Genomic DNA, 20,765 nt, shown 5'->3' with positions numbered 1-20,765 from the left:
CAGGGGAAAACGGCCATCATGAAAGCTGTCTGGCAAGCATTGGAAGTGCTAAAGCAGAAGCATCCAGGTGAGAAGGATAGGAAGGGTTGGAAGACCCCAATGCATCTAGGGGGTGCAGTGGAGTATGGGATCATGAGGGGGTAACTGGGGGAAGAGAAGGGAAGATAGGCACGAGAAGGCAGTCCAATACCACTCTATTGCTGGGTCTTTTGCGCAGCCTGAAGGCAGAGGGTGTATATATATTACTAATAAAGGGCACTTTCCTTCTCAACTCATTGCCTGGCCCCTTCAAACATAAAACCAGCTGAACTAAATCAGATCGAAGGTCTATTTAGCCCAGCATCATCTCTGTGATTGATAGCTGCCCTGAGTCTCTAGAGAAGCACAAGAACAGGGCAATGAGATGTTATCATTTCCATGAGAACTTTTGAGCCTCAGAATACCTTCAGCTGAGGGATTCTCTGGGCTGGATATGGTTTCTGTCCTCCCTTGCCAGCTATTAAACCAGTAGGAATGGTTTCTTGGCTATCATGGGCTTTCCTTTGTGCTGGGAAGCACACAACATCACTTATAGAAGCTCATAAATAGCAACGGGTGTCCCAAGCCCCTGAGCTACTGACTCACTTTGAGATGCTGCCTTGGAGGGACAGGATTCAGGTGATAGGGTCCTTCTCCTTCCTTGAAGAGGCTGCCTGGATTCCATCATTACCAGGCTAGAGTGGGGGGGGCTGGCAAAGATCCTCTTGCTCTTCAGGGCTCCGTTTGACTAACACTGCAAATTGCTGTCTGTAGCAGTACCGCAGCGTGAGCAGCAGCGCTGCACCAAAGATTTTGGGGCTGCAAAGGCAAGGGGAAGGTGCACCAGCAGAGTCTGCTGTTACCTGGGGACCTGGAACCTGTAGGGTGTGAACTTGCAACTGCACCAGCTCCCGTATCCCTGGGTCGATACGGCAGGATTTCCCCTGAGCACCAGGCTCCTGGCTCTGGTATCTGAAAGGTTTTCTGCCACTACAGCTGATTTTAGAAGCAGCGGTGGAATTGCTGAGGTTGTGGACAGGTAGGAGGCTCCTGATTCTCCCTGCTGTGAAAACAGGAGTGAGTCTTTGTTCCAAGAGAAGAGTCACAGATACCAAACATCATCCTAGAGGACAGTCTGAGTTTTGTATACTTGGAAACTGCTTCAGCTAGGCATGTGAAAGGACTTCAAAAGGAAAATTCTTGATTACTAAGAATCATTTTACTAAGAAAAATTTTGAAAGAAATGGATGTTTCAGTAGGTAACTCAAATATGGAAAAAGAACAACAGCAAGCTCTGCTCGTGCCTTGGCTTCAGGGATGTGAAGAAGTTGAGGAAGGTCACTTTGCAGAGTGCAACAACAATACAGAAAGCTGTCAGTGTGATTTCATATGGGAATAAAATGCAATTTCAAAGCTTTTGGGAGTGTGTGAGGAGCTAAAACACCTGCTGTGCATACCCTGCAGAGTACACACAGGAAACAGTGTATCTTCATTTTGGCTGAGGAAGTGGGGAGCTGGCAGTGTGGGGATGAGGAGAAGCACAACTGTCTTACAGCTACAGAAAGCAGGAAGGCTCTTTGCAATGCAGCAAGACAGCTGAGTGCACTCTTGCAGCTAGAAGGTTGCAAAAAACGTCACAGGCTCTTAGAGATGTGGTAACATCTACCAACACAAGGGTTTTGTAGCTTGTTTGAGGGGATATCAGTTCCTTGAACCCCACACAGATGCCATCCACCACTTTAGGCATATTGTACAGTTCTGTACAAGGTGGTGTTGTCCTTGAAAAGGAGGGGACGTTTGGCCTGATGGCCTTATGAAAGTTGCAATTGCTCTCAGAAAGGAAATGGGGCCAGAACAAACTTTACTGCTTGAGCTGAGGGGCTGAGCACAGACAGACACACACCCAGGAGATGTGTTTGTGAATCAGCAGGGCACAGCCCTTCAGCACACTGCATTTCCTTTTCTGCTTGAAAGTGTGTGTTGCAGGGCACAGTGTCATTTGTTCAGCACAGAGGAAGAAGCTCAGCCTCCAGCAGAAGGTGCTCTTAGAAGTCTGCAGTGGGGTTAGGCAAGCCCCCAGGCTGGGCCAGGGCGCAGAAGTGTACAGAGGGAAACGTCTGGAATAGATATGCATATTTATTAGGTATTTTCTGCCAGCTGGAACGTGAAGTGTTGGAGATAAACATTCACCTACTGAAAAACTGGCTGAAATGGAAACCAGCTTCCAGTTAGAAACTAGGCTTTGCAGGCTGAGAGCATCAGTCACCAGCGCTCTCACTCCCAGCAGTCTTGCAGGGTCACTACCAAACAAAACAGGAACGCCAGAACCAAAGTCAGTCTTAGAGCAGGCGCTGTGTAGAAACACCCTCCTAAATCTGTTCAGCCTGTGTGCTCCTGGAGTGAGATCACATTGGAGCTCTGGCTCATCATGTTACATAAACTGAAGAGATAAGGGTGCTGACATTTTAAAACCAGTGTTAACTGCACCCCTCCAGCAGCATGGATGCACTGGCAAGCGGACATGCTCTTGTGTGGCCATGCTCTGTGTACACCTGACATAGGACTTTGTCACTGAGTGACCGACCCCCTTTACACCAGAAGAGAGAGCATCTGCTCACAGCTGAGCCATGCGTTTGCCCTGTGTGTCACATCTGCTCACTCTTCCTGAGGAAAGAACTCGTCTTTCTAGTAACCTGCTGGGAAATGAAGACTTCAGAAGTAAACATCATGCAAGAAGGGAATGCCTCTGTTGGTCTGAAAGACAGGGATATGGAGTCTGTCCCTGGGTCATTTAGGATAAATGGAAAAGAGCAAGCTCTTTTTAGGTCTTGGGATTCACTTATTTTTCTCTCTGCTCAGCTTCAGCTTTTTAAAAGCAATTGGCAGTTTTAAGAAGCAGGTGCTTTGTCTCCAGGGAAATCCCTGAGGGCTACCAGGCTTCTGCCAGATCAGCTCAAAGGTCAGTAACACCTCACACTCTGCACAGAACTGTCCTCAGGCAGGACACCTGTCAGCCCCTGTTCTACAGTCCAGGAGCGAGTCATAGAGAGAAAACACAGCACCCATCAGAAGCAAAACCACCTCTTGTGCACTGAGGGAGTAGGTGCAGCAGAGGCAGCCGTGGTGCAGCAGCTCCAGCAGCAGGAAGGAAGCCAGCTGACAGCAGGATGAGGCAGAGATGATAGCCACGAGCCAGGGCTGCGGCACTGGCTTGCTGCACTTGGCAGGTGACTGCAGCAAGAACCGCAGAGAGACCCAGAAGGATGGTGTTGAATTATTTTGGCTGAATTATACAACTTATCTATGATTGGTGTTCAATGGTGTAATCTCTGGATTTAAGTGTGGATAGATAGGGTCACCTACGGAGGGATTTTCATATTCTCTGACCATACCTAAATGCTACATTTGGCAAACTTCCAGCTCCCCTGTTTTAGTTTCCTCCTGTCAGGTTGGCTCCTTGCTCCTCTGAACCACCCTCTGCACCCAGCCCAGCCTGACCTCATCGCTTGTGGGCCTGGTGGCAAGAACAGGACTTGATATGGGAACAGCAGTACCACATGTGCTGTCTTATGGAAACACTGCATCCAACACAACTCGCGCTTGTGTTTGGCTTGTTAATGGCCACATCACATTAATGGCCCCTAGCCGTGCCGTCATCCCACAAAGGCACCCAGACTTTCTTCCTCCTGTTATTTCCAGCCAAGGAACTTTCAGCTTAGAAGTTCCTTCAGTACAGGAATTTGTACTCTGCACTGTTTTGTTTCTTCTGAATGAAATTCCCCCGATCGTCCTGTACCTGACCCTTCTCTGTACTTGCAGCCTCTCCCAACCTTGTACGCTGCCTGATAAATTAAGAGAATTAAGTTGTTCTCTAAAACCAATTCCTTGTGAACTTTTCTCCACCATGATTCCCCTTCCATTGAACTGTTATCTTCTATTTAGCGAAGCCCTTACCTACCTCATCATTTGCACATACTGCTCTGAAAGTCAAGTAACTTTTCAAAACAGCCAGATTAACTTTCAACAAAGCAGCATCACACTTCACCGCATTTTTCATGCATTTTCCCTGTCCCTCCCCTGTGTTTAGGAGAAAGGGGCTTGGCTAGTCTCCAAGCCAGTGAGACCAAGACTTTGTTGGCCAGGGGTGGAGAGGTTCCATGCTTCAGGGCCTGGTAAAGCTCCAGCTGCTAGTGAATTTCCAGGGAGCAGGTACATCTCCCTGTGCTTTCATGGATGGCTGCCATTGGGGACACAGGCTCTCTTCAGTGCTGGATGAAGCCTTTGGGATAAGCCAGTAACTCCTATGTTGATGTTTTATGCAGTTATTCTTTTTCAGTGGCAGTTTGAAACAGGAGGATGTAACGTTTATACTCTGGGTTGTACAAAGGCTGTACGCAGCTCTAACTAGTTTGCCAAGGCTGCTGCTTTTCATCCTGAAGCACCCGCAGCACAGCTATACAAAACAGACCTATTCCTCAGCGCCATGAAGCAGCAGCAATCCAGGATCACTAGAATATACATCTTTAATGCACAACTCTGCTTTCCTAATCACCCAGAAAGGGGTCAGAGGGAGCACTGCTGGGCCTGTAGTTTTGCTGTGACTGCTTTTGGCAGGCAGTGCTTGAGCTGCTGCCTCTCTGATCCCTCATAAACACTTATGATGATAGAAAAACTCTACACACCCCGTTTCTTACAACCAAATAAAACCCACAAAAAAACCCGAAACCCACAACTCTCAACTTTTTGTCTTTCCTCCTTTCACAGGAGCAGCACCCACGAGGTGCCCGGGCTCCCCGCCCCCGAGAGAGGTGCCCCGAACCGCCTCCACGCCGGTCCCTCGGAGCACCGGGGCCTTCCTCGGCCTGTCACCGCCGCCGCGGGGCCGCGACCCGGAGCCGAGCCAGCTGGCGCGGCGCCGCCGAGTGCCGGGGCCACGCAACGCCGGCTGCACAAACGAAACGGACCGGAGACACCGGCCGCTGCGCCCTGAGGCCGCGGCCTCCCTCCTCACCCACCCCAGGGCCGAGCCGCCGCTTCGCCTCCCCGCGGAGCGGAGGGACCCGGCCCGCCGGAGGAGCCCAAAGCTAAGGGGCTGCTCCAGTGGGGCCCGGGCCCGCGCTCCCTGAGGGGCCGCGACCGCCACACAGGCGCAGGACCCCCACGGTCCCATAATGCCCCACGCTCCCCTGTCCCTTTAAGAGGTGGTGGGCGGCACGAGCCGACGGCGGAGGACAAAGCCCAGCGCGCGGTACCGCCGCGGTACCCGGATGGGGGGGCGGGAGCGCGCTCCGATTGGCCGGCGCGGAGAGGGGGGCGGGCGGGCGGGCGGATAACGGGGACACAAAATGGAGTCGCGCTCTCTGCCACTTACATAACGCGACCTCTCACCTCGCGCGCGGTGCAAGGTAGCTTGCTGCGCCGGCAGGCGGGGCGAGGCGGCGCGATTGGCGGGCCGCGCGGCCAATCCGAAGCCGGCAGCGCCGGCGGCGCGCCAGTAGGCTCCCGGTGCCGCGGCGGCGGGGGAGGGCCCTGAGGGGCGGGAGGCAGGTTTGGGTGCGCGCGGCGAGGCTCGGCCTGCCGCCCGCCCGGGAGGGGGAGGGGAATCTCCCGCCATTTTTCAATCGTCCCGCCCGGGTCCCGCTGCCGCCGCCGCGCGGATCCGCCGGCTCCGGCCGGGACCCCGCCTCGTCTCGCCATGGCGCCGCTGCTGGGCCGCAAGCCCTTCCCGCTGGCCAAGCCGCTGCCGCCGGGGGAGCCGGGGGAGCGGTTCGTCATCCCCCACACGCAGGAGGCCTTCCGCACCCGCGAGTATCCGCTCGGCCCGGGGGCGCGGGGGGGACGGGGCCGGGGCGGCGGGGAGGGCTCCGGCGCCGCCGCTGTCACCTGCCGCGGCGGCCGCCCGCGGGCCTTGTGGTCTCGCCGCTGCTGGGCGCGGAAGTGGCCTCCGCGGCGGCCCCGGCCCTCCCGGGGGGTGGCCGGGGCCCGGCCCGGCGCGGGGCGGCGGCGGGGCAGAACAAAGCGGCAGCGGGGCGGGGAGCGGGGCCGTCCGGCTCCTCCGGCGGCGGTTCCTGACGGGAAGGGCCCGGCCCGTGAGGGGAGCCCGGCCCGGCCGGCGGGCGGTCGTTCCCCGCCAAATTTCTGATCCGGTGTCTGACGCAGTTCCAGGCGGATGGAAGGCGAGGCGGGGGGAGCGGGGACAGCAGCTCCGCGGGGCCGGAGCGCTCTGAGGCGGCGCGGCCGTGGAGAGAAACTAACGGGTAAAGGGAGCCGGGAGCCGGCTGCGTGTTCAACAGATACCGGTGGGTAGGGGTTGATTAATGTAATTAGCGCAGCGGCAGTTCTCGAGGGGGGTTGCAGTACAGATTCGAGTTGTGTATCGCGGGCGTGAGGGGTGGCATTGACACTACAGAGTCCCACAGGGAGGAGAATAAAATAGTGGCAGAAGCAGCTCACTTGCGGAGAACCCAGGTTTTCGTGCTGAATGTAAGTATCTTCTTCTGGGCTGCTTTAGCGTGAAAAACTTTTTTTTTTTTTTTTTAATGATTCCACGTGAGTCAGCGTGTGACAGTCCTTGAGCGGCTGGAAGTGGACATGGGCAAGGCAGCAAACTGTCACAGCCGATGTGCAGGCACGAAGGCAGAGTTACTGTTCAGGTCCCAGCAGGGCTGGAGGGGCAGGTCTTCTGCGCTGTAACCTGCGAACTGCTACTTCAGGAGGCTGGTTCGTTGTTTGTGTTATAAGGATCAAAATCTGAGGAATTGAGGAGTGAAGGAAGGACTGGAAGTGAGACAGAAATGCATGAATACAGGAACATACCTCAGAAATCTTGGCGACGCAGAAGACAAAGGGACTCCAGAACTTACACAGACCTCTGTAGTGGAGAGTGTCTTGTTACTTCAGTGTGAAGAACAGCCAGTGAAAGCCCCTAGGAAGGATTAGGTAGCTTTTGAAGAGGAAATGCATATCTGGGTGCAGATAGGCATTGCTAATGCATTCAGCCCAATAAAATGAGACTGAGTGTTAGATACTTGCTTTTTAACAGTATTTAAAATTAAAGTGTTCAGTCTGTGACTTGAAAACCTGCTATTGTGGTGTGTGCAAACTGAAAGTAGCTCAGTCATCCATCTGACCAGGCAGAGGCCTGTTCTTTCTCTTTCCCTATGAGGAACGATCATTTATCAAAAAGACAGAGTCTAAGCCTAATTACTACTTTTGTAAAAGAAGATGTGGCTTTAAGGTTCATCTGCCTTGTAGGAACAGCACAGAGGAGTTATGGGGCACCTTCTGAGAGCACCAGTCTATCGGTATGGCTCTTGTGGATCTGTGAGTAGATGGAGGACATGTTTCTGCAGACACTGGGGTGGTATTAACATTAAGGAAGAAAAAAGGGATGGTTTCTCATTCTCAGAGGGGATGGCATTAGCTGCAGGGTCAGAAGGAAAGAGGAAACCAATGCAAGCACTCTGGTTCTAGAGAGATGCTCTTCTCTTGGAGAAAGTACTTCAGGGGGTGTCGTGGGAGTCAGCCTAGCACGTTCTAGAAAGTTCATCTTGGCAGATAGACGTCATGAAGCTAAAAAGAGAAACTAAGTCATGTTGGGTTTCTGTCTTGCTTTGTTGACCATGTGTAATATAAGCTAGGCAAAAAGTGGAACAGAAAATTGCAAATGAGTCAGTAAGTTGAAGGGAGGTGTTACCTAAGGAAGACTTGGAGGGGGGTTTTTTTGGTCACTTCTGTTTATCCTAGATAGCACAGAGGAATGGCTTTTGTGGATGGGAACAGCCTGTAGAGGGGCTGTGTCAAGAAGTACCTGAGTCCTCACCCAGAGCAGTGCTTGGTGTCATTTATGCTGAGGCCTGGCAGAACATGGTCTCCAGAACTTTTCTTTTTCCACCTTGAAAAACTATTGATCAGCTCTTCCCCTAAAGGGTGTACAGGTTCTTGTACTGCACAGCTACAAATGAGGTATTTGAAAGACATAAAAAGTTCTTAAGACTCTTCTGTTTTGGTGTTTTGTTTTTTTCTTTTTTGTTAGGATTTGCAGCTGTAGATTGGGTTGAACAAAAAATGGAGATTGGGGTATTGTATATGAGGAGAGATGTCTGGCTCATGGACATGTGTTAAAGTGTCCAGCACCAGTGGACAGATGGATAGGGTGGTCATCAGAGCTCAGGTGTTTGGGTCTGATACTTTGTAGCTTTATGTGGCTTCCTTTGGCTGCCAAATCCTATGAAAACCTTTTAGGAGAAACCATGCTGTGTAGAGCCCATTGCTCCTGGCGAAGCTTTGGGCTTCTGGTGTCTGACGCAGGAGTGAGCTTTGCTAATTGTGTGGATGTGGGGATGGGAGGGATGGCTGGGCAGTCAGAGATAGATTCGTCCTTGCAGGAGCTCTGTAGGATCTGCTCTCAGATATGTGGGGTGTCAGGCAAATGCTTCACGTGTGGTATGGTCTTGTCTGGTTTATGTCACCTGTGCACCTGGTCTGTGGCACATGTACTGAGCATTTGATGTCTGCCAAACACCGAATTTGTTCCCTGGTGAGCAGGTCATCTCTTCGTTAGCATGTGGGACTGCTGCAGTGTGTGTTCTGCTATACCGGCAGCTGTTTGGAAAACTGCGCTGCCAGCTCAAGAGAGATGCTTGGTTCAGACAGCTAACCAGCCTGGACTGGTGAGGACTATTCCAGCCAAAGCTTTCCTTCAGCCATCAGTGTACAATTTAGGGAAGTTATGTTGCTTTCCTTTCCAGAGAAAAGCTTGCTCTCTGTCTTTAGTTAGTGTTTTTGTATGGTAAGCAGAACATAATTCTCATACGAACATGAGGAATCAGGCCGCGTTTGGCATGCAAGTTAAAGGCTGTCGTTCACATCTTCACATGTGACATCAGCCAGTTAAACCGGCAGCAGTTAAAGGTGGCAGCACCAAAGCAGGGTTGTGTCATGCTCTGCAGTTCTAGGAGAACTTTGCCACCCACCCAGGAAGTAGTGTCTTAAAAATGTACTGACCTTCCTGGTAAGTTTGCCTTCTTAGCTAATACAAGTAAAAACAATTAAGATAGTCTAAAGCTATTTTGGAGTTGATAGTCATTTCTGGAAGAGCATTAATAACCCAGGAAGAAGTAGACTTTGTATCTGCTCAATAGTCGCCTTGCGCAGTGGTTAGCTTGTTTATTTTAAACATTTTTCTTTAAAAGCGTCCCTTGTTTTTACTGTGACTTTGTTTTCTGCCTTTCAATGTTAAGTGATCTTCAGTGTGATGCAAACAGATGTGATGTATTAACTGTTACACAGTGGGTAGTCAGCTGTTTAATTTAACATGTGTGTTATTCATGGCTTTTGGGGGAATGTTCACAAGTAGCTGGTGTCCAGGGTTTTTTATTTATTATTGTGTTGGGAATTTGTGGGAATGACAGCTCCAACTGTGTAGAGAGGTGGGTTTGTTATGACATACCAGTAAGCCCTCACTTGTAGTCCTAAATCAGTCCTGCTGAACAGTCTGAAATTTCTTGGGTTTGTTTCCAATCTGAGTGGAAAGGACAAATAGCATATGTGTAGTGGAAAGTTTGAGCTATAGTAAACTGCAAAAACATCCTCCTGCCTTTTGGCTTTGTGCTGGCCCCAGGACTGCAAAGCAGAACCTGGTTTAGGAGCTTATGGCAGAGCACAAAGGCAGTGTGGGCACGAGTCTTGAGTGCTCGTTAAGGAATGTGTCCAGGGGTCAGTGTTAGATGAGCTGACCAGCTGTAGGTGGAATTAAATTGCATTTGAGAGGCAAGGCTGAGCTGGACAGGGAAATTGCTATACCTGCTGGTTTTAAATTCAGTGTTGATCTGAAAAATACAGGTCCTGATATGGTATGATTAAGCCTGTTCTCATAGGTGTTTATAAGGAAGGGAAAATTCTTAGGGAAAATTCTCATGGATCTTCCTGTTAATATGGGAAATGGTGTTAGGAAAAAAACGTATCTTTAAATCATTTTTCAATGGAGATCAGCATTTATTTGCTATCCTTGCTGGAAGGAAAGGAATCTCCTCACAGGTCTAGAGAGAAGAAAGTTGATAAATGTAGGAGGGGAGTAGACCATAATTTTATTTCCCAGCCATATCTCAAATATTTGTTTATAGTTAGACTGCTGAAGGTTTATTAAGGCAATGTCCTGAACCCTTAAGAAGTGTGTCTTTCCTTTAGCACTCGTGTTATGGCAGCTGCGAGTCCTTTGTATCTAGGTGGTGTCCATGGATGCGCAGAAGGAAAGCCTAGGGGGAGAGTGAAGATGGGGTTGCTGAATGAAGCTAAGACCGCTGTTGCTTGTATGTTTAGGCTCCTGTCTACTGCAAGGATTGAATTTGCTTTTAACTCTTCTTTTTGTGGGAAAGACATAGGAAGGAGTAGTAGTATGGTTGTAATTTAGTCATTATTAAAGTGGTTAATTGCTTTAAATACAAGGAGGACTCCTGGTTTCTTGTTTGATTTTTTTTTTTTAAATTATTTTATTTTCCTCCTAGCTCGGTATCACTACAAAAATTTGTTAAAATCACACTTCTGGTCTGGTTGGTGGTGCTGTGCAGATGAGTTCCTCTGTAAGCTGTGGTTGCTCCTTGCCACTGCCCCACCGCAGGGATGATGCTTCTTGCCCCTGCCCTGTAGCACCTCTCATTTCTATGGGAACTTAAGCATCTTTGAAACTTCAGGGAGGGGTGTGAATTGCCAAAGGGCTCAAAACTTAGTGGGGTGATGACTTGTCAGATCGCTGGTCATCCACTGAAGAGCAGGAGACTCCACAAGCAGGGAAAGCTGGGGAACCGCAGGATTTCTCCTTGGTTTTAAGACCTGCTCCAGGCAGCGGGAGTACTGTCAGCAGTGGCAGCCTCCTCTGGAGGTGGCTCTGTTCCTGGCTTGTATTCTTGCATAGCACCAGTTGCTGTGGCTGCAAGATACCTGTATATCAACGTCCACAGTGCAGCTTCTGTACCTTGTTGTGCTTTACCTTGGGGCTGTGAAGAAATGTCCAAGAAAATTGGCTTTGTTGGAGTTGTAATTTGGCTTACTAATAGGAATCGTTAAAAAAAAAAAAGGTAATAATAATAAAACACAAATAGGTTAGTTGCACTAAAATTTTCTTGAAAGACAAAGTGTATGCAGGATACGATGGGTGATTTGCTGTGGCTGGTAGCTCTGCCTTCGCAGGAGTGTGGAGCGACCTGCTTGTTCCCACAGAGACTCTCATAATTAGCACTTGCGCTGCAGCAGGCTGAGCCACTGTAGTTGTTACAAGTATGCTTTGTACTCTGTGCTTGCTTTTCTGCTGGAGAGCACGCTGCAGGAAAAGGGGAAGATGCTTTTCTTGCCTCTCTTATAATTTCTCCACTTAAGTTACCATCGGTAAGCATATGGCAACTTAAGCAGGCTGCCACAGGGTAAATTGGTGTGGATTTACACTATGGTAGCTTTTCTGATAATTGTGCCTGTACACGTTCTATCCATAGAAAGTATGAAGTAGCTTATATCTGTTTACACTGACAGTTAATCACCACTTAGGTGGAATGGGTAGAGCACAGCCACAGATGCTTACAACAGAGTAGCTAATGCTGTAATTCATAATGCTGTCTGCACCACGGTGACTTGCCTGTGCACCCGTTAATCCTAACAGCCAGAATAACTTAACCTTGAGGCTGGTTGTGATACGGGAAGCAGGTGATGGTGGTGGTGAGGAAGATCCTCATGTTGTGCTGATGCAGGAGGGCTGCTTTTGTTGGAAGCCAGAGGAAAGGTGACCTTTCTAGTGATTTTTTGTTTTAAAGCTTTTGGGTTTTTTCCCCAAAAGATTGGGGGTACTGGGTAGGCTGGTAATTTGCATCTAGAGTTTGTAACACCACCCTAAGGCATTAGTAGTAGTAGTTCCCCAACAGTTACTGTCAGGCATTTAGCGGTGGTCCGTGCCATGTCTCCGGCACGTGCCTGTGATGTTGTTTGTGCTGTTTTCTAGTGAATCAGACCAGAAAAGCTGAAAAGCAACTTAGCAATGCCACAAAACTCAGCTGTATGTATTCCCCTTGCGCAGTTCAGCTGAACTGATGGTGGTGTGGCACCTTCTGTATGCCAGTGCCAAACAGGACGGGCATTTCAGCTGCATTTCATCCTGGTCTGAAAACCTATTGGATTTAATGCAGCATCTCCATGGTAGACATAGGGTCAAATTGTACTGTAGTGATCTTCAGCCTTTGTGCACTCCAATAGTAAGGGTTTAATTGAATTTGATTGTCTTATGCTACTGTGATTATGCTCTCCACTGCATAAGTCCTGTTTTCCTGAGCTGCCACTTCTACAGAGAGTATGAAGCGCGTTTAGAGAGGTACAGCGAACGAATATGGACATGCAAAAGCACAGGAAGCAGCCAGCTGACGCACAAAGAGGCTTGGGAGGAGGAGCAGGAAGTTGCTGAGCTGTAAGTACCAGTGAAGAAATTGGTATGTGTCTATCTTTAGGCATTGGGGCAGAAGAGTGGACTTGGGAATGATATGTGATTGCTAGTTTATGAGGTGAGGTAACCAGCTTTTTACTGGCTGTAAGTAGATCTGGGGATTCTGGAGTTGAAAGCAAACTAAGTCCAAATTTGATGCCATCACTAATGCAGTTGAGTAATGTACTTATTTAGTGCTGTATCTTGGTATTATTTGAACCAAAATAGTTCAGCATACGATACGTAGCTTATTTTAAAGCCCCTTGAGTAATGGGAATTTTTCAGAGGGGGGGGGGAATAAATCTTGGAGGAGCTAAAGTAAAAATACAGTAAAAGAGGTCATTGAAGTGTTTCACATCAGCCAGGTCCACAGCTGTAATTATTTTTTCCAGATCTGCATTGGAATCAGTTGTACTACATAAAAAAATTACTTTGGAGTGAGATTTTAGGGATCTGCTCTGCTTGAAACAAAGAACAAAGGGAAACCAGCAAGAGTCATTACTCTGTTCAGACCACCAGTGTTCCTCCGGGCTGCTATGTCCCTGACTACCCCTCTAGCACACAGCACAGGCCCTGAATCCTTGGTTGAGGTTCAGCGTGATGCTTGCCATAGAAGTGAATTTTCTGTAAAGGTGCAAGTCCTTGGCTCAACCAACATATATGACTGACTTTGTGATTACCAAATTGTAGGATTTATGCCAAACAAATGGCATGTTTCTCTGTTCCGTGAATTGATGACTTGGACTTCTATGACTTTTTTTTTCCTGTGTTAACTGGGGAGATTGTCAGCAGTACTACCTAAGAGGTGAAATTTTCTGCTGCCCCTCTTTCATGAAGAATGCACATTTCTGATTCATTGGCAAAAGAGTTAATAGCCTTAGCCTAAGGAGAAATTCCCCATCGTTTGAGGTTAATCACATCCTTAAAGGCAACAAATAAGAAACCTATTTGGCAATAGTCGTGATTTCTGTGAGGGTTGAAGTACTGCTGTCTTCAGTCTTTCCTCCCTAGTGTTCTTGTTTTGAGAGGAGGATGCAGAGCCAGCTTGATAAACTTGTAATCCTGAGTCAAAAAACCACTGGTCTAGTGTCGCTTACTTTTGGTTAACAATGTTGGATTGGTTGGCCACTTCTGAAAACATTAAGAAATGTAAATGAAATGTAAACAGAAGCTTTCTCAATAACAACTTTAGCTATAGTCTCTCTAAATGTGGGGGAAAAAAGACTCTGTGAAATGAGATTTTGGTCTTGTCTCTTTGAAATGGGATAAAAAGCTTCCCAGGTGGTTTGCTGGCTGCTTTAATACCTGACACTAGTCTGAATAAAAACAAAGTTCATTTAGGCAGTTTGCTGAAGGGATAAATTTATTCATGGCAGCTGTAGAACAGCAAACATGGCTGAGGATTGTCAGCAATGGGTCCCTGAGTCTGCAAAGCTAAAAGGGTTTTGGAAAAATGGAGTATTTCCTTCCTCCTTACAGTAACTTGAAACAGACTTTACTTTTTAGCCAGAAAGCTTTATGCAATATATTGCTTAGTACTCCTATCAGCTAACTGACCTGATCTTTTAGAAAGGAAATCAGTCAAGTAAATTTGTAACAGTCTTCCTCTTTGAATGAGAAAGTTTGAAGATCATGATGTGGTGGAACACATAAAGTATTTTTCTCTGGAAAGATAATTTGATTGTGTAAGCCTGCCTCTATCTTCTTCACTGTGTTAGCAGTCTGTTTAGGAAGAAAGAAATGCTAAATGTTCATCAGCATCGTGTTATTGTTGGAAGCAAAAACTTTAAAGTAACAAGCCCCAGAATAATGACACGGTCTTGGTATATATTTAACATCTAATAGAGAGGCAGTAATAACCAGCAAGAAAGGGTTCACTGTCAGTGCTGCTCTTCCAGAATGCTTTATGGTGCTCTTTCTGGGAAGGACAAGTACAATTTGTATTGTCATGCCAATTAATGCTTTGGGAGGGTGCTGGGGGAAGCCACCAAAAAGCTCTTGGATGTTTGCATGCTAATGTGGCATCTGCCTCAAACATTGTCCTGGCTGTTAGTGTTCCCGGAATTACAAAATGGGAGGCTACTTTGCATTTTGGCTTTTATTCCCTGAATAATGAAAACTTCTTATGTGCTTGTTCAGCTTGAAGGAGGAGTTCCCCACCTGGTATGAGAAACTGGTACTGGAAATAGTCCACCACAACACCGTATCTTTGGAGAAGTTGGTGGATGCAGCTTGGCTGGAGATCATGACCAAATTTGCAGTGGGAGAAGAGTGTGACTTTGAGGTAAACATCTGGTTTGCATTTTGTCCCAGAGCTAATTTTGGATATCTAAAGGCAGGAGATGAGAATAATATGTTAGCCACTTACATTATCAGAAAGATAGTCAGAATTTCTTTTCTGTAGAATCCCAGTGGCAACACCTGCTTTTGAATGCAAAATGGTTCCATAAGCAGATGCATGTGGATGACCCATACTGATAGCAAGAGAAGAATGACTGATCGGGGAGGGGGGGAATACAGATATATTTGTTATACTGCTTAAATATATGATGGCCTGTGTATATATTTAAGTATATATAAAAATACATGTTTTAATTAAAATAAGTTAAAAATTGCAATCTGCTGTAGTCTTTTCACCTACCACGTTCCCAGAAGGAGTAGTATTCTTAAACTAATGTAGCTTGAAGTCAACTGCTTACAAATCTCTAACAATGCTCTAACGATTAGAAAATCCCCTTCAAAACTGGGAATAATGGGAAAAACTCAAACTTGTTAAAAATAACAGAAAGGTGTAAAATGTTCTCTGTTAGCAACCTGTTTAGGACGTATTCTCTCAACTGGGGCTGCTGAGAAGAACATGCTTGCATCTTTTCCTTAGGCTGAGAAAGCAGCATTATTAAACACTTGGAAAAACTTGTGAGTTGGCAGTTCTCTCTTAGCAATTTGTACAGAACTTCCAGGTAGGAGTAGTAGAAAGAAATCCTACAATTGTTGCATGAGAGGGATCATGGGCTTCTCTCAAGGAGGATATTAATTAGGTATTTTGCCAAATTATGGTTTGCCAAATTAGGTCATCTTAGCTGCTTTTTTTCTTTCCTTGTAATGTTAAAGCTCATTACCTCAGGTGTCTTGCTCAGGTTCATTTTTCATCAATATTTCTGTGCAGGTTGGTAAGGAGAAAATGTTGCCTGTGAAAGTTGTGAAAATACATCCCCTAGAGAAGGTTGATGAAGAGGCTTCAGAAAAGAAATCGGACGGAGCCTGTGATTCCCCATCCAGTGACAAGGAGAACTCCAGCCAGGCAGCCCAGGACAACCAGAAGGAAGCTATTCTGAAGGAGGATGACAGCAGGAGGGAAAGTATGAGTAAGTAGTAAGACAGCATGCCAGTAGGTAGCACCTGGAAGTGAGTATTTGAATTTATGTACATCTTGGGCCTGGGCTGTGAATGTTATATGTGATGTTTAAACAGTGTTATGTAATGAAAATCCTGAAACTGTTATTCTTAGTGGTGCAGCTTTGGTGACATCAGTGCTGTTTGCTTTCAACTGTTCTTGCCTGTTTTAAAGCAGAAAATGTGCTGTCATTCTAAGGTGTAATACTGAAAGCTATACATGAAATGTATGAGCTTCAAAAGTATAACAAGTGTATTTAAAAAAAAGGGGGGTGGGGGAAGGGGAACAGAAAAGGTTCATGCAGAATCATAAAGTTCTGCTGTGATGTTCATCCTCAGAACGAACATCTGTAGTTCTAAAGCCTGTTCTGCAGTCATTCTCTCTCATGTCCCCAGCTGACATTAAAAATGAGTTTGTTTTTTTATTTTGGTTTATCCCCTTTCCAATTTTCAAATGCTGAGACAAAATTCATGCAGAAAAATGCATACTGATTTTTTTCTAAGGGTTCAAAATAAAGCGTGCTTTGAAACATTGTTCCCCTCTTTCATATCTGTTCCTCCTTGCTGCAGAACTAAACAGTGGATGTCCAAGGCTTTTCTTGACTCTGAGAAGGTACTGTTGAAAGAGGGAAAAAAAAAAAATAGTTTCATGTCCTATGTAACTTCTTAAAAATGGAATTATAAGAATCTTTAAAAGAGATTTCAAAAAGTGTTTTAAAACAAAGAAACAAACCACCCCACAGCATAGCTCTAATCTGGATAGCTTAATTTTAAATGCACATAAATGTAATAAAATTCACATTTGTAAATAGCCACTCCAAAACCTGGGGAAGGTGTATATAACTTCCTCTAATATGGAGAAGAGGAAACTCAGAAAACAGCCCACTAACAGCAAAGTCAGGAGTGGAAAACAAATTCTACCAAGCTGTAGTCCCAAGCTTAATAATTGTGAACTGTTTCTGATTGGTACTGGAAAAAGTTATAAGCTGTTCTGATTTCATTGCAGTGCTCTATATAACCAGGAAGAAAAAAAAAAAAAAGTGTTGCAGAAACAGTCTGGCCTTATACTCATCCTTTGAAACAGTAATAGTGCTTGGAGAGGGACTAATGGAGAGGGACTAATGGATGCTTTTTTTTTTAATTTTTTTTTTTTAATTGAGTGGTAGTTCTCTCAAGCTACCTCGTAAAAGGCATAGGAAGTAGCTTTTACTTTAAAAATGCTCATTGCCCAAATTTACAGCAGCATTTTTGGGCTTGGGTGTTTAGTAAAGTCTACCATGATATTTTGTTCAGTGGTGTGCAGTATTCTAACCAGCTGTGTTCAGCTGTGCTCTTTCTGACACTGCCAGTATAGTGCTCAGAGATTGGGAGAATACTGCAGGAATGGGGATTCCTGAGCCTTTTTCAGTCTCTGACTCGGCTGATTATCTGGCTTGTGTTTAGTTGCCTCTATAAACTGGGACTTCCTACCCTTTCTGTAAAAGATGAACTTCAACATTTTCAAATCAAGGATGCTAGCAGAGTCATAACGTAATCAGTAAAAGCAGTAAGCACGCATTCTTTTTAACTCTTCTCCTTATGCATATGCATTTATTAAAAGGATATTTTATTGCTAATGATTTTATATTCTGCGTTATAATAGAACATGAGTTCACAGTAAACTCATTACTGAATCTGTATTCCAGAGTCCATTAAAAGAACTACGTACCATTTGTTACATTTATACAACATACTACAGAAGTAGTAAAGACTTGCTTTCATTTAGTGGGTTCAGGCCCTGAATTGCACCTGCAGGAGGCTGTGTACAGTAACTGGAGGTATCTAGCCACAGTTACTTTGACTTTTTCATTCTAATAATTTGCATACTTGACCACTAGTAAGATGGGTTGAGGTCACTACACAAGGGTGGGCATTTAGAAGCAATAAGAGGCTCTGCATAACTGTGTGACGTAAGAGCTGTATCTTTCTGTGCACACACGAGGGGGCAGAGTTAACCTTAGCATTTTTACTAATACTTAGGTCAAACTTGCTGATTTTGTTGGAGGAGAAAAGGGGCAGAGAAAGAGAGCTTCAGTCTCTGTTTAGAGTCTGCTGTGCTTCAGAAGCTATAAATAAGGCTTTATACCAGCTTTATTGCATCATACGTGCAGTCTGAAGTGGCTTTGTATTTTTAGTTGCTTAGGGAGTGAACTCTAGAAAATCTGCAGAAGTGAGAGGAAAGGCTAGTTTTTCCTGAAAATGGATGGTGGACTACTGAAGGCAGGTTCTGCAGCTTGAGCTGTACTTGGACCTAATAATGCTTTGGAAAAACCAAAATAAGTGGTGAATACAAGGAGACAGCAGCATATGGATCCCCTAAGAGGTTCCAGTAGTGTAGTGAATGTAAGTTTTATTACAGTACAATACAACAACAAATGAAGTATGCTTTTTGTAAAATGACTTTAGGCAGGAATGTACAGTGATTTCTTCTTCCCCATCCCCAGCATCCAGGTGCTGTTAGATGGAATCCAATGTAGCCTTCCCTGGTTTTAGAATCTAGAAAGTAAATCACAAAAGGAGAGGTCACTTACAGGCCTTTTGCAGAAGCAGCAACGTAACAGAGTCCTTCAAAGTCAGAGCCAGGACTAAGCAACACATTGTTATTTCTTTATATATAAACTTGCTATGTGTGTTATGCACATCCAGCAAAGATAACATTCAGCCACTTAAAATACACTGATCTCTGAAAGCAGGTCTTTTACAGAGCTTGAAGTGTCTTGTATGCGACTCCCATTGTGCTGTTGAGCAGAAAAACATAGTTCAGTATTTGTGAACTTACCAAGATTTTTTTAATACAAATGTTGAACCAAAGCAGGCAAAAGTTATGTCTCAGCCTGACTTGTGGTGAGAGGACTAGTCTGCTTTCACACATACTACCACTATTACGAAATTCAGGGGGGTTTATTTTTAAGGAAAACTTCTATAATGAGTGATGCTTGGAGCAGAGGATTCTACATTGCATTATCTGAAATGTAGCACTAATGTGGGAAGTAGCTGCACATTGATGTATATGGTGCAGTGAGCTTGTAGCATCTGTGATCTGTTCCCTAACCAAGGTGACTGATTTGGAAGGCAGGGGGGCAGAACTTGGCTTTATGCCATGTGAGGTATAATGCTGCTGAAGCTTAAATGCTATAGGGCTTACAATGTGACAATGATATATATCTATATTTAAAAGTCTGACTTACGTCTAGTATCTACTTATATTCTGCATATACCTAGTAGATAATTATTTTCATCTATCATGCTTGCTTTAGTGCTTTCTTTGAGTCATAGCCACAGACATAAAAACATTTGGGGATCGCTTTCTTCAGTAAGCTTGGATTTTGTCTTAAATGATTAACATTTGCATCCTGAATATAGAAATAATAGACTCAACACCAGCTGGCAAGAAGATGTGATGTCTTTGTACTCTTTCAGTTACATCTCTTTTGAGAGTAAAAAGACTGGTTGTATAAGTATGCTTAAAATCTCCAGCTAAACTAGCCCATAGACATAGGACTTGTAACTATAAAATGCTTAATGGCCACCGAAGTTAAATGATTTAAAAAGTTACTTTAACTTAAAGTCAGTAATTCCTGCAGTAGAATTATTTCAAATATGGCATGGCAGAGACAGCTAGGGCTCTTGGCAGGAGCTCCCTAAGCAGGTTACTGGCTAGGTTATGAAACCTGTCCCCCCTTCATGAATTTTACAGGCATTTTCTCCCTTTGCACAGGTAGTTGCAGCTTACCATCTGTAGAGAAATGGGTTTAAATACTGCAAGTGGTCCTTTATGCTCCTTGAAGATAGGTGTTACCTCCTACTTCAGAGCTATTTAGGCACTCCATTCCCAACCTGCATCTTCAGGATATTTCTAAAACCTGAGCTGGGATTTTATCCTGATGTTCTAGTTTAACCAAACACCATATAGATAACAAGGGGTGGGGTGCCCAGTCCAGCAATGATCTGGATTCTTTAACTTTTTTTTTTTTGGACTCTAATACTAAGACACTTAATGTCTTACCTTGTTTTATCAGGTGATCGAGCACGTAGGTCTCCTCGGAAGCTTCCCACTTCTTTGAAGAAGGAAGAAAGGAAGTGGGTTCCACCTAAATTCCTGCCACACAAATATGATGTCAAGCTGAAAAATGAAGATAAGGTGAGTTGTCCATTTGAATCCTTTTTATTATAACATGAATATGCAAGTTTAATTAAATAATCACTATTGGTGTGTCTATACAGCCCAATGTAGTACTTTATGCTGGGGTCATGGTATTGGAAGCAGGATGGCTGTAGTTGTCTGTGAGGCTGGCTAGCCTGGCTGTTATATAATTGGGTTTTGTCCATGGAGACACCTGACAATTCCCTGGTACCACATGCTGAGTCACAGTGCTATGGTAGCTTTAGAGTGGTTGCTGTTAACTGGTTAATCTCTGGTCAGGCAGTTAATGAAACTTGGTCAGAGGTAGACCAGTTAAATCATGAGCGGCAGTTGCTGCTTTTGTTCTAACTGAGCTTCTCTGACAGTCATAGGTAGCTGTGCTTCGAGAAGCTCTGTGTAGCTGCAGCACTGCTGCGTGCTTTTTGTCATCTCTTTGCTAATTTGACGAGAGAGGCAGTGCTGACCTCAATTTAATGAGTACCACTTGCAGAGTAACTCCTCTGGTCTCAGGAAAAAAATCAAAACAAAATAAACATTAATATGTAAAAGCTTTTAAGTTAGTAGTAAGCAAAAGCTGGAGGAAGGTCAGAGATGAAGTAGTGGGCTTTGGCAAGAAATCTGCAACATAAACTAACGTTTTTTACTTTTTTGGCTAACTGAATCTCCTGCCAATCTCTATTGTGCATCTTGGTTCTGCAAGTTCTGTTTGGT

General features: G+C 45.5%; 1 protein-coding gene across 7 annotated transcripts in view; it reads left to right on the top strand.

Moving 5' to 3' along the window:
• Positions 1–5,600: 5,600 nt before the first annotated feature.
• Positions 5,601–20,765, top strand: part of BAZ1B (bromodomain adjacent to zinc finger domain 1B) — a 52,405-nt gene continuing 37,240 nt past the window's right edge. For 4 of the 7 annotated variants that reach the window (XR_008237719.1, XM_052805095.1, XM_052805096.1 and 1 more), the window contains exons 1-5: positions 5,602–5,826; positions 12,347–12,463; positions 14,618–14,762; positions 15,645–15,843; positions 19,930–20,051. Coding sequence is in view for 6 of the 7 variants with exons in the window: in XM_052805095.1 (XP_052661055.1) it covers positions 5,714–5,826; positions 12,347–12,463; positions 14,618–14,762; positions 15,645–15,843; positions 19,930–20,051 (696 nt within the window). In the remaining variant the exon portion in view is untranslated. Of the gene's footprint in view, positions 5,827–6,286; positions 6,502–12,346; positions 12,464–14,617; positions 14,763–15,644; positions 15,844–19,929; positions 20,052–20,765 lie in introns of those variants that run through there. The other 3 variants (XM_052805093.1, XM_052805092.1, XM_052805097.1) reach the window with 2 other exon arrangements.

The sequence above is a fragment of the Harpia harpyja genome, chromosome 12, assembly GCF_026419915.1.
Source record: "Harpia harpyja isolate bHarHar1 chromosome 12, bHarHar1 primary haplotype, whole genome shotgun sequence".
Classification (NCBI taxonomy): domain Eukaryota; kingdom Metazoa; phylum Chordata; class Aves; order Accipitriformes; family Accipitridae; genus Harpia; species Harpia harpyja.
The sequence above is the reverse complement of the archived record's forward strand: the minus strand, read 5'-3'. Positions and strand labels throughout refer to the sequence as shown.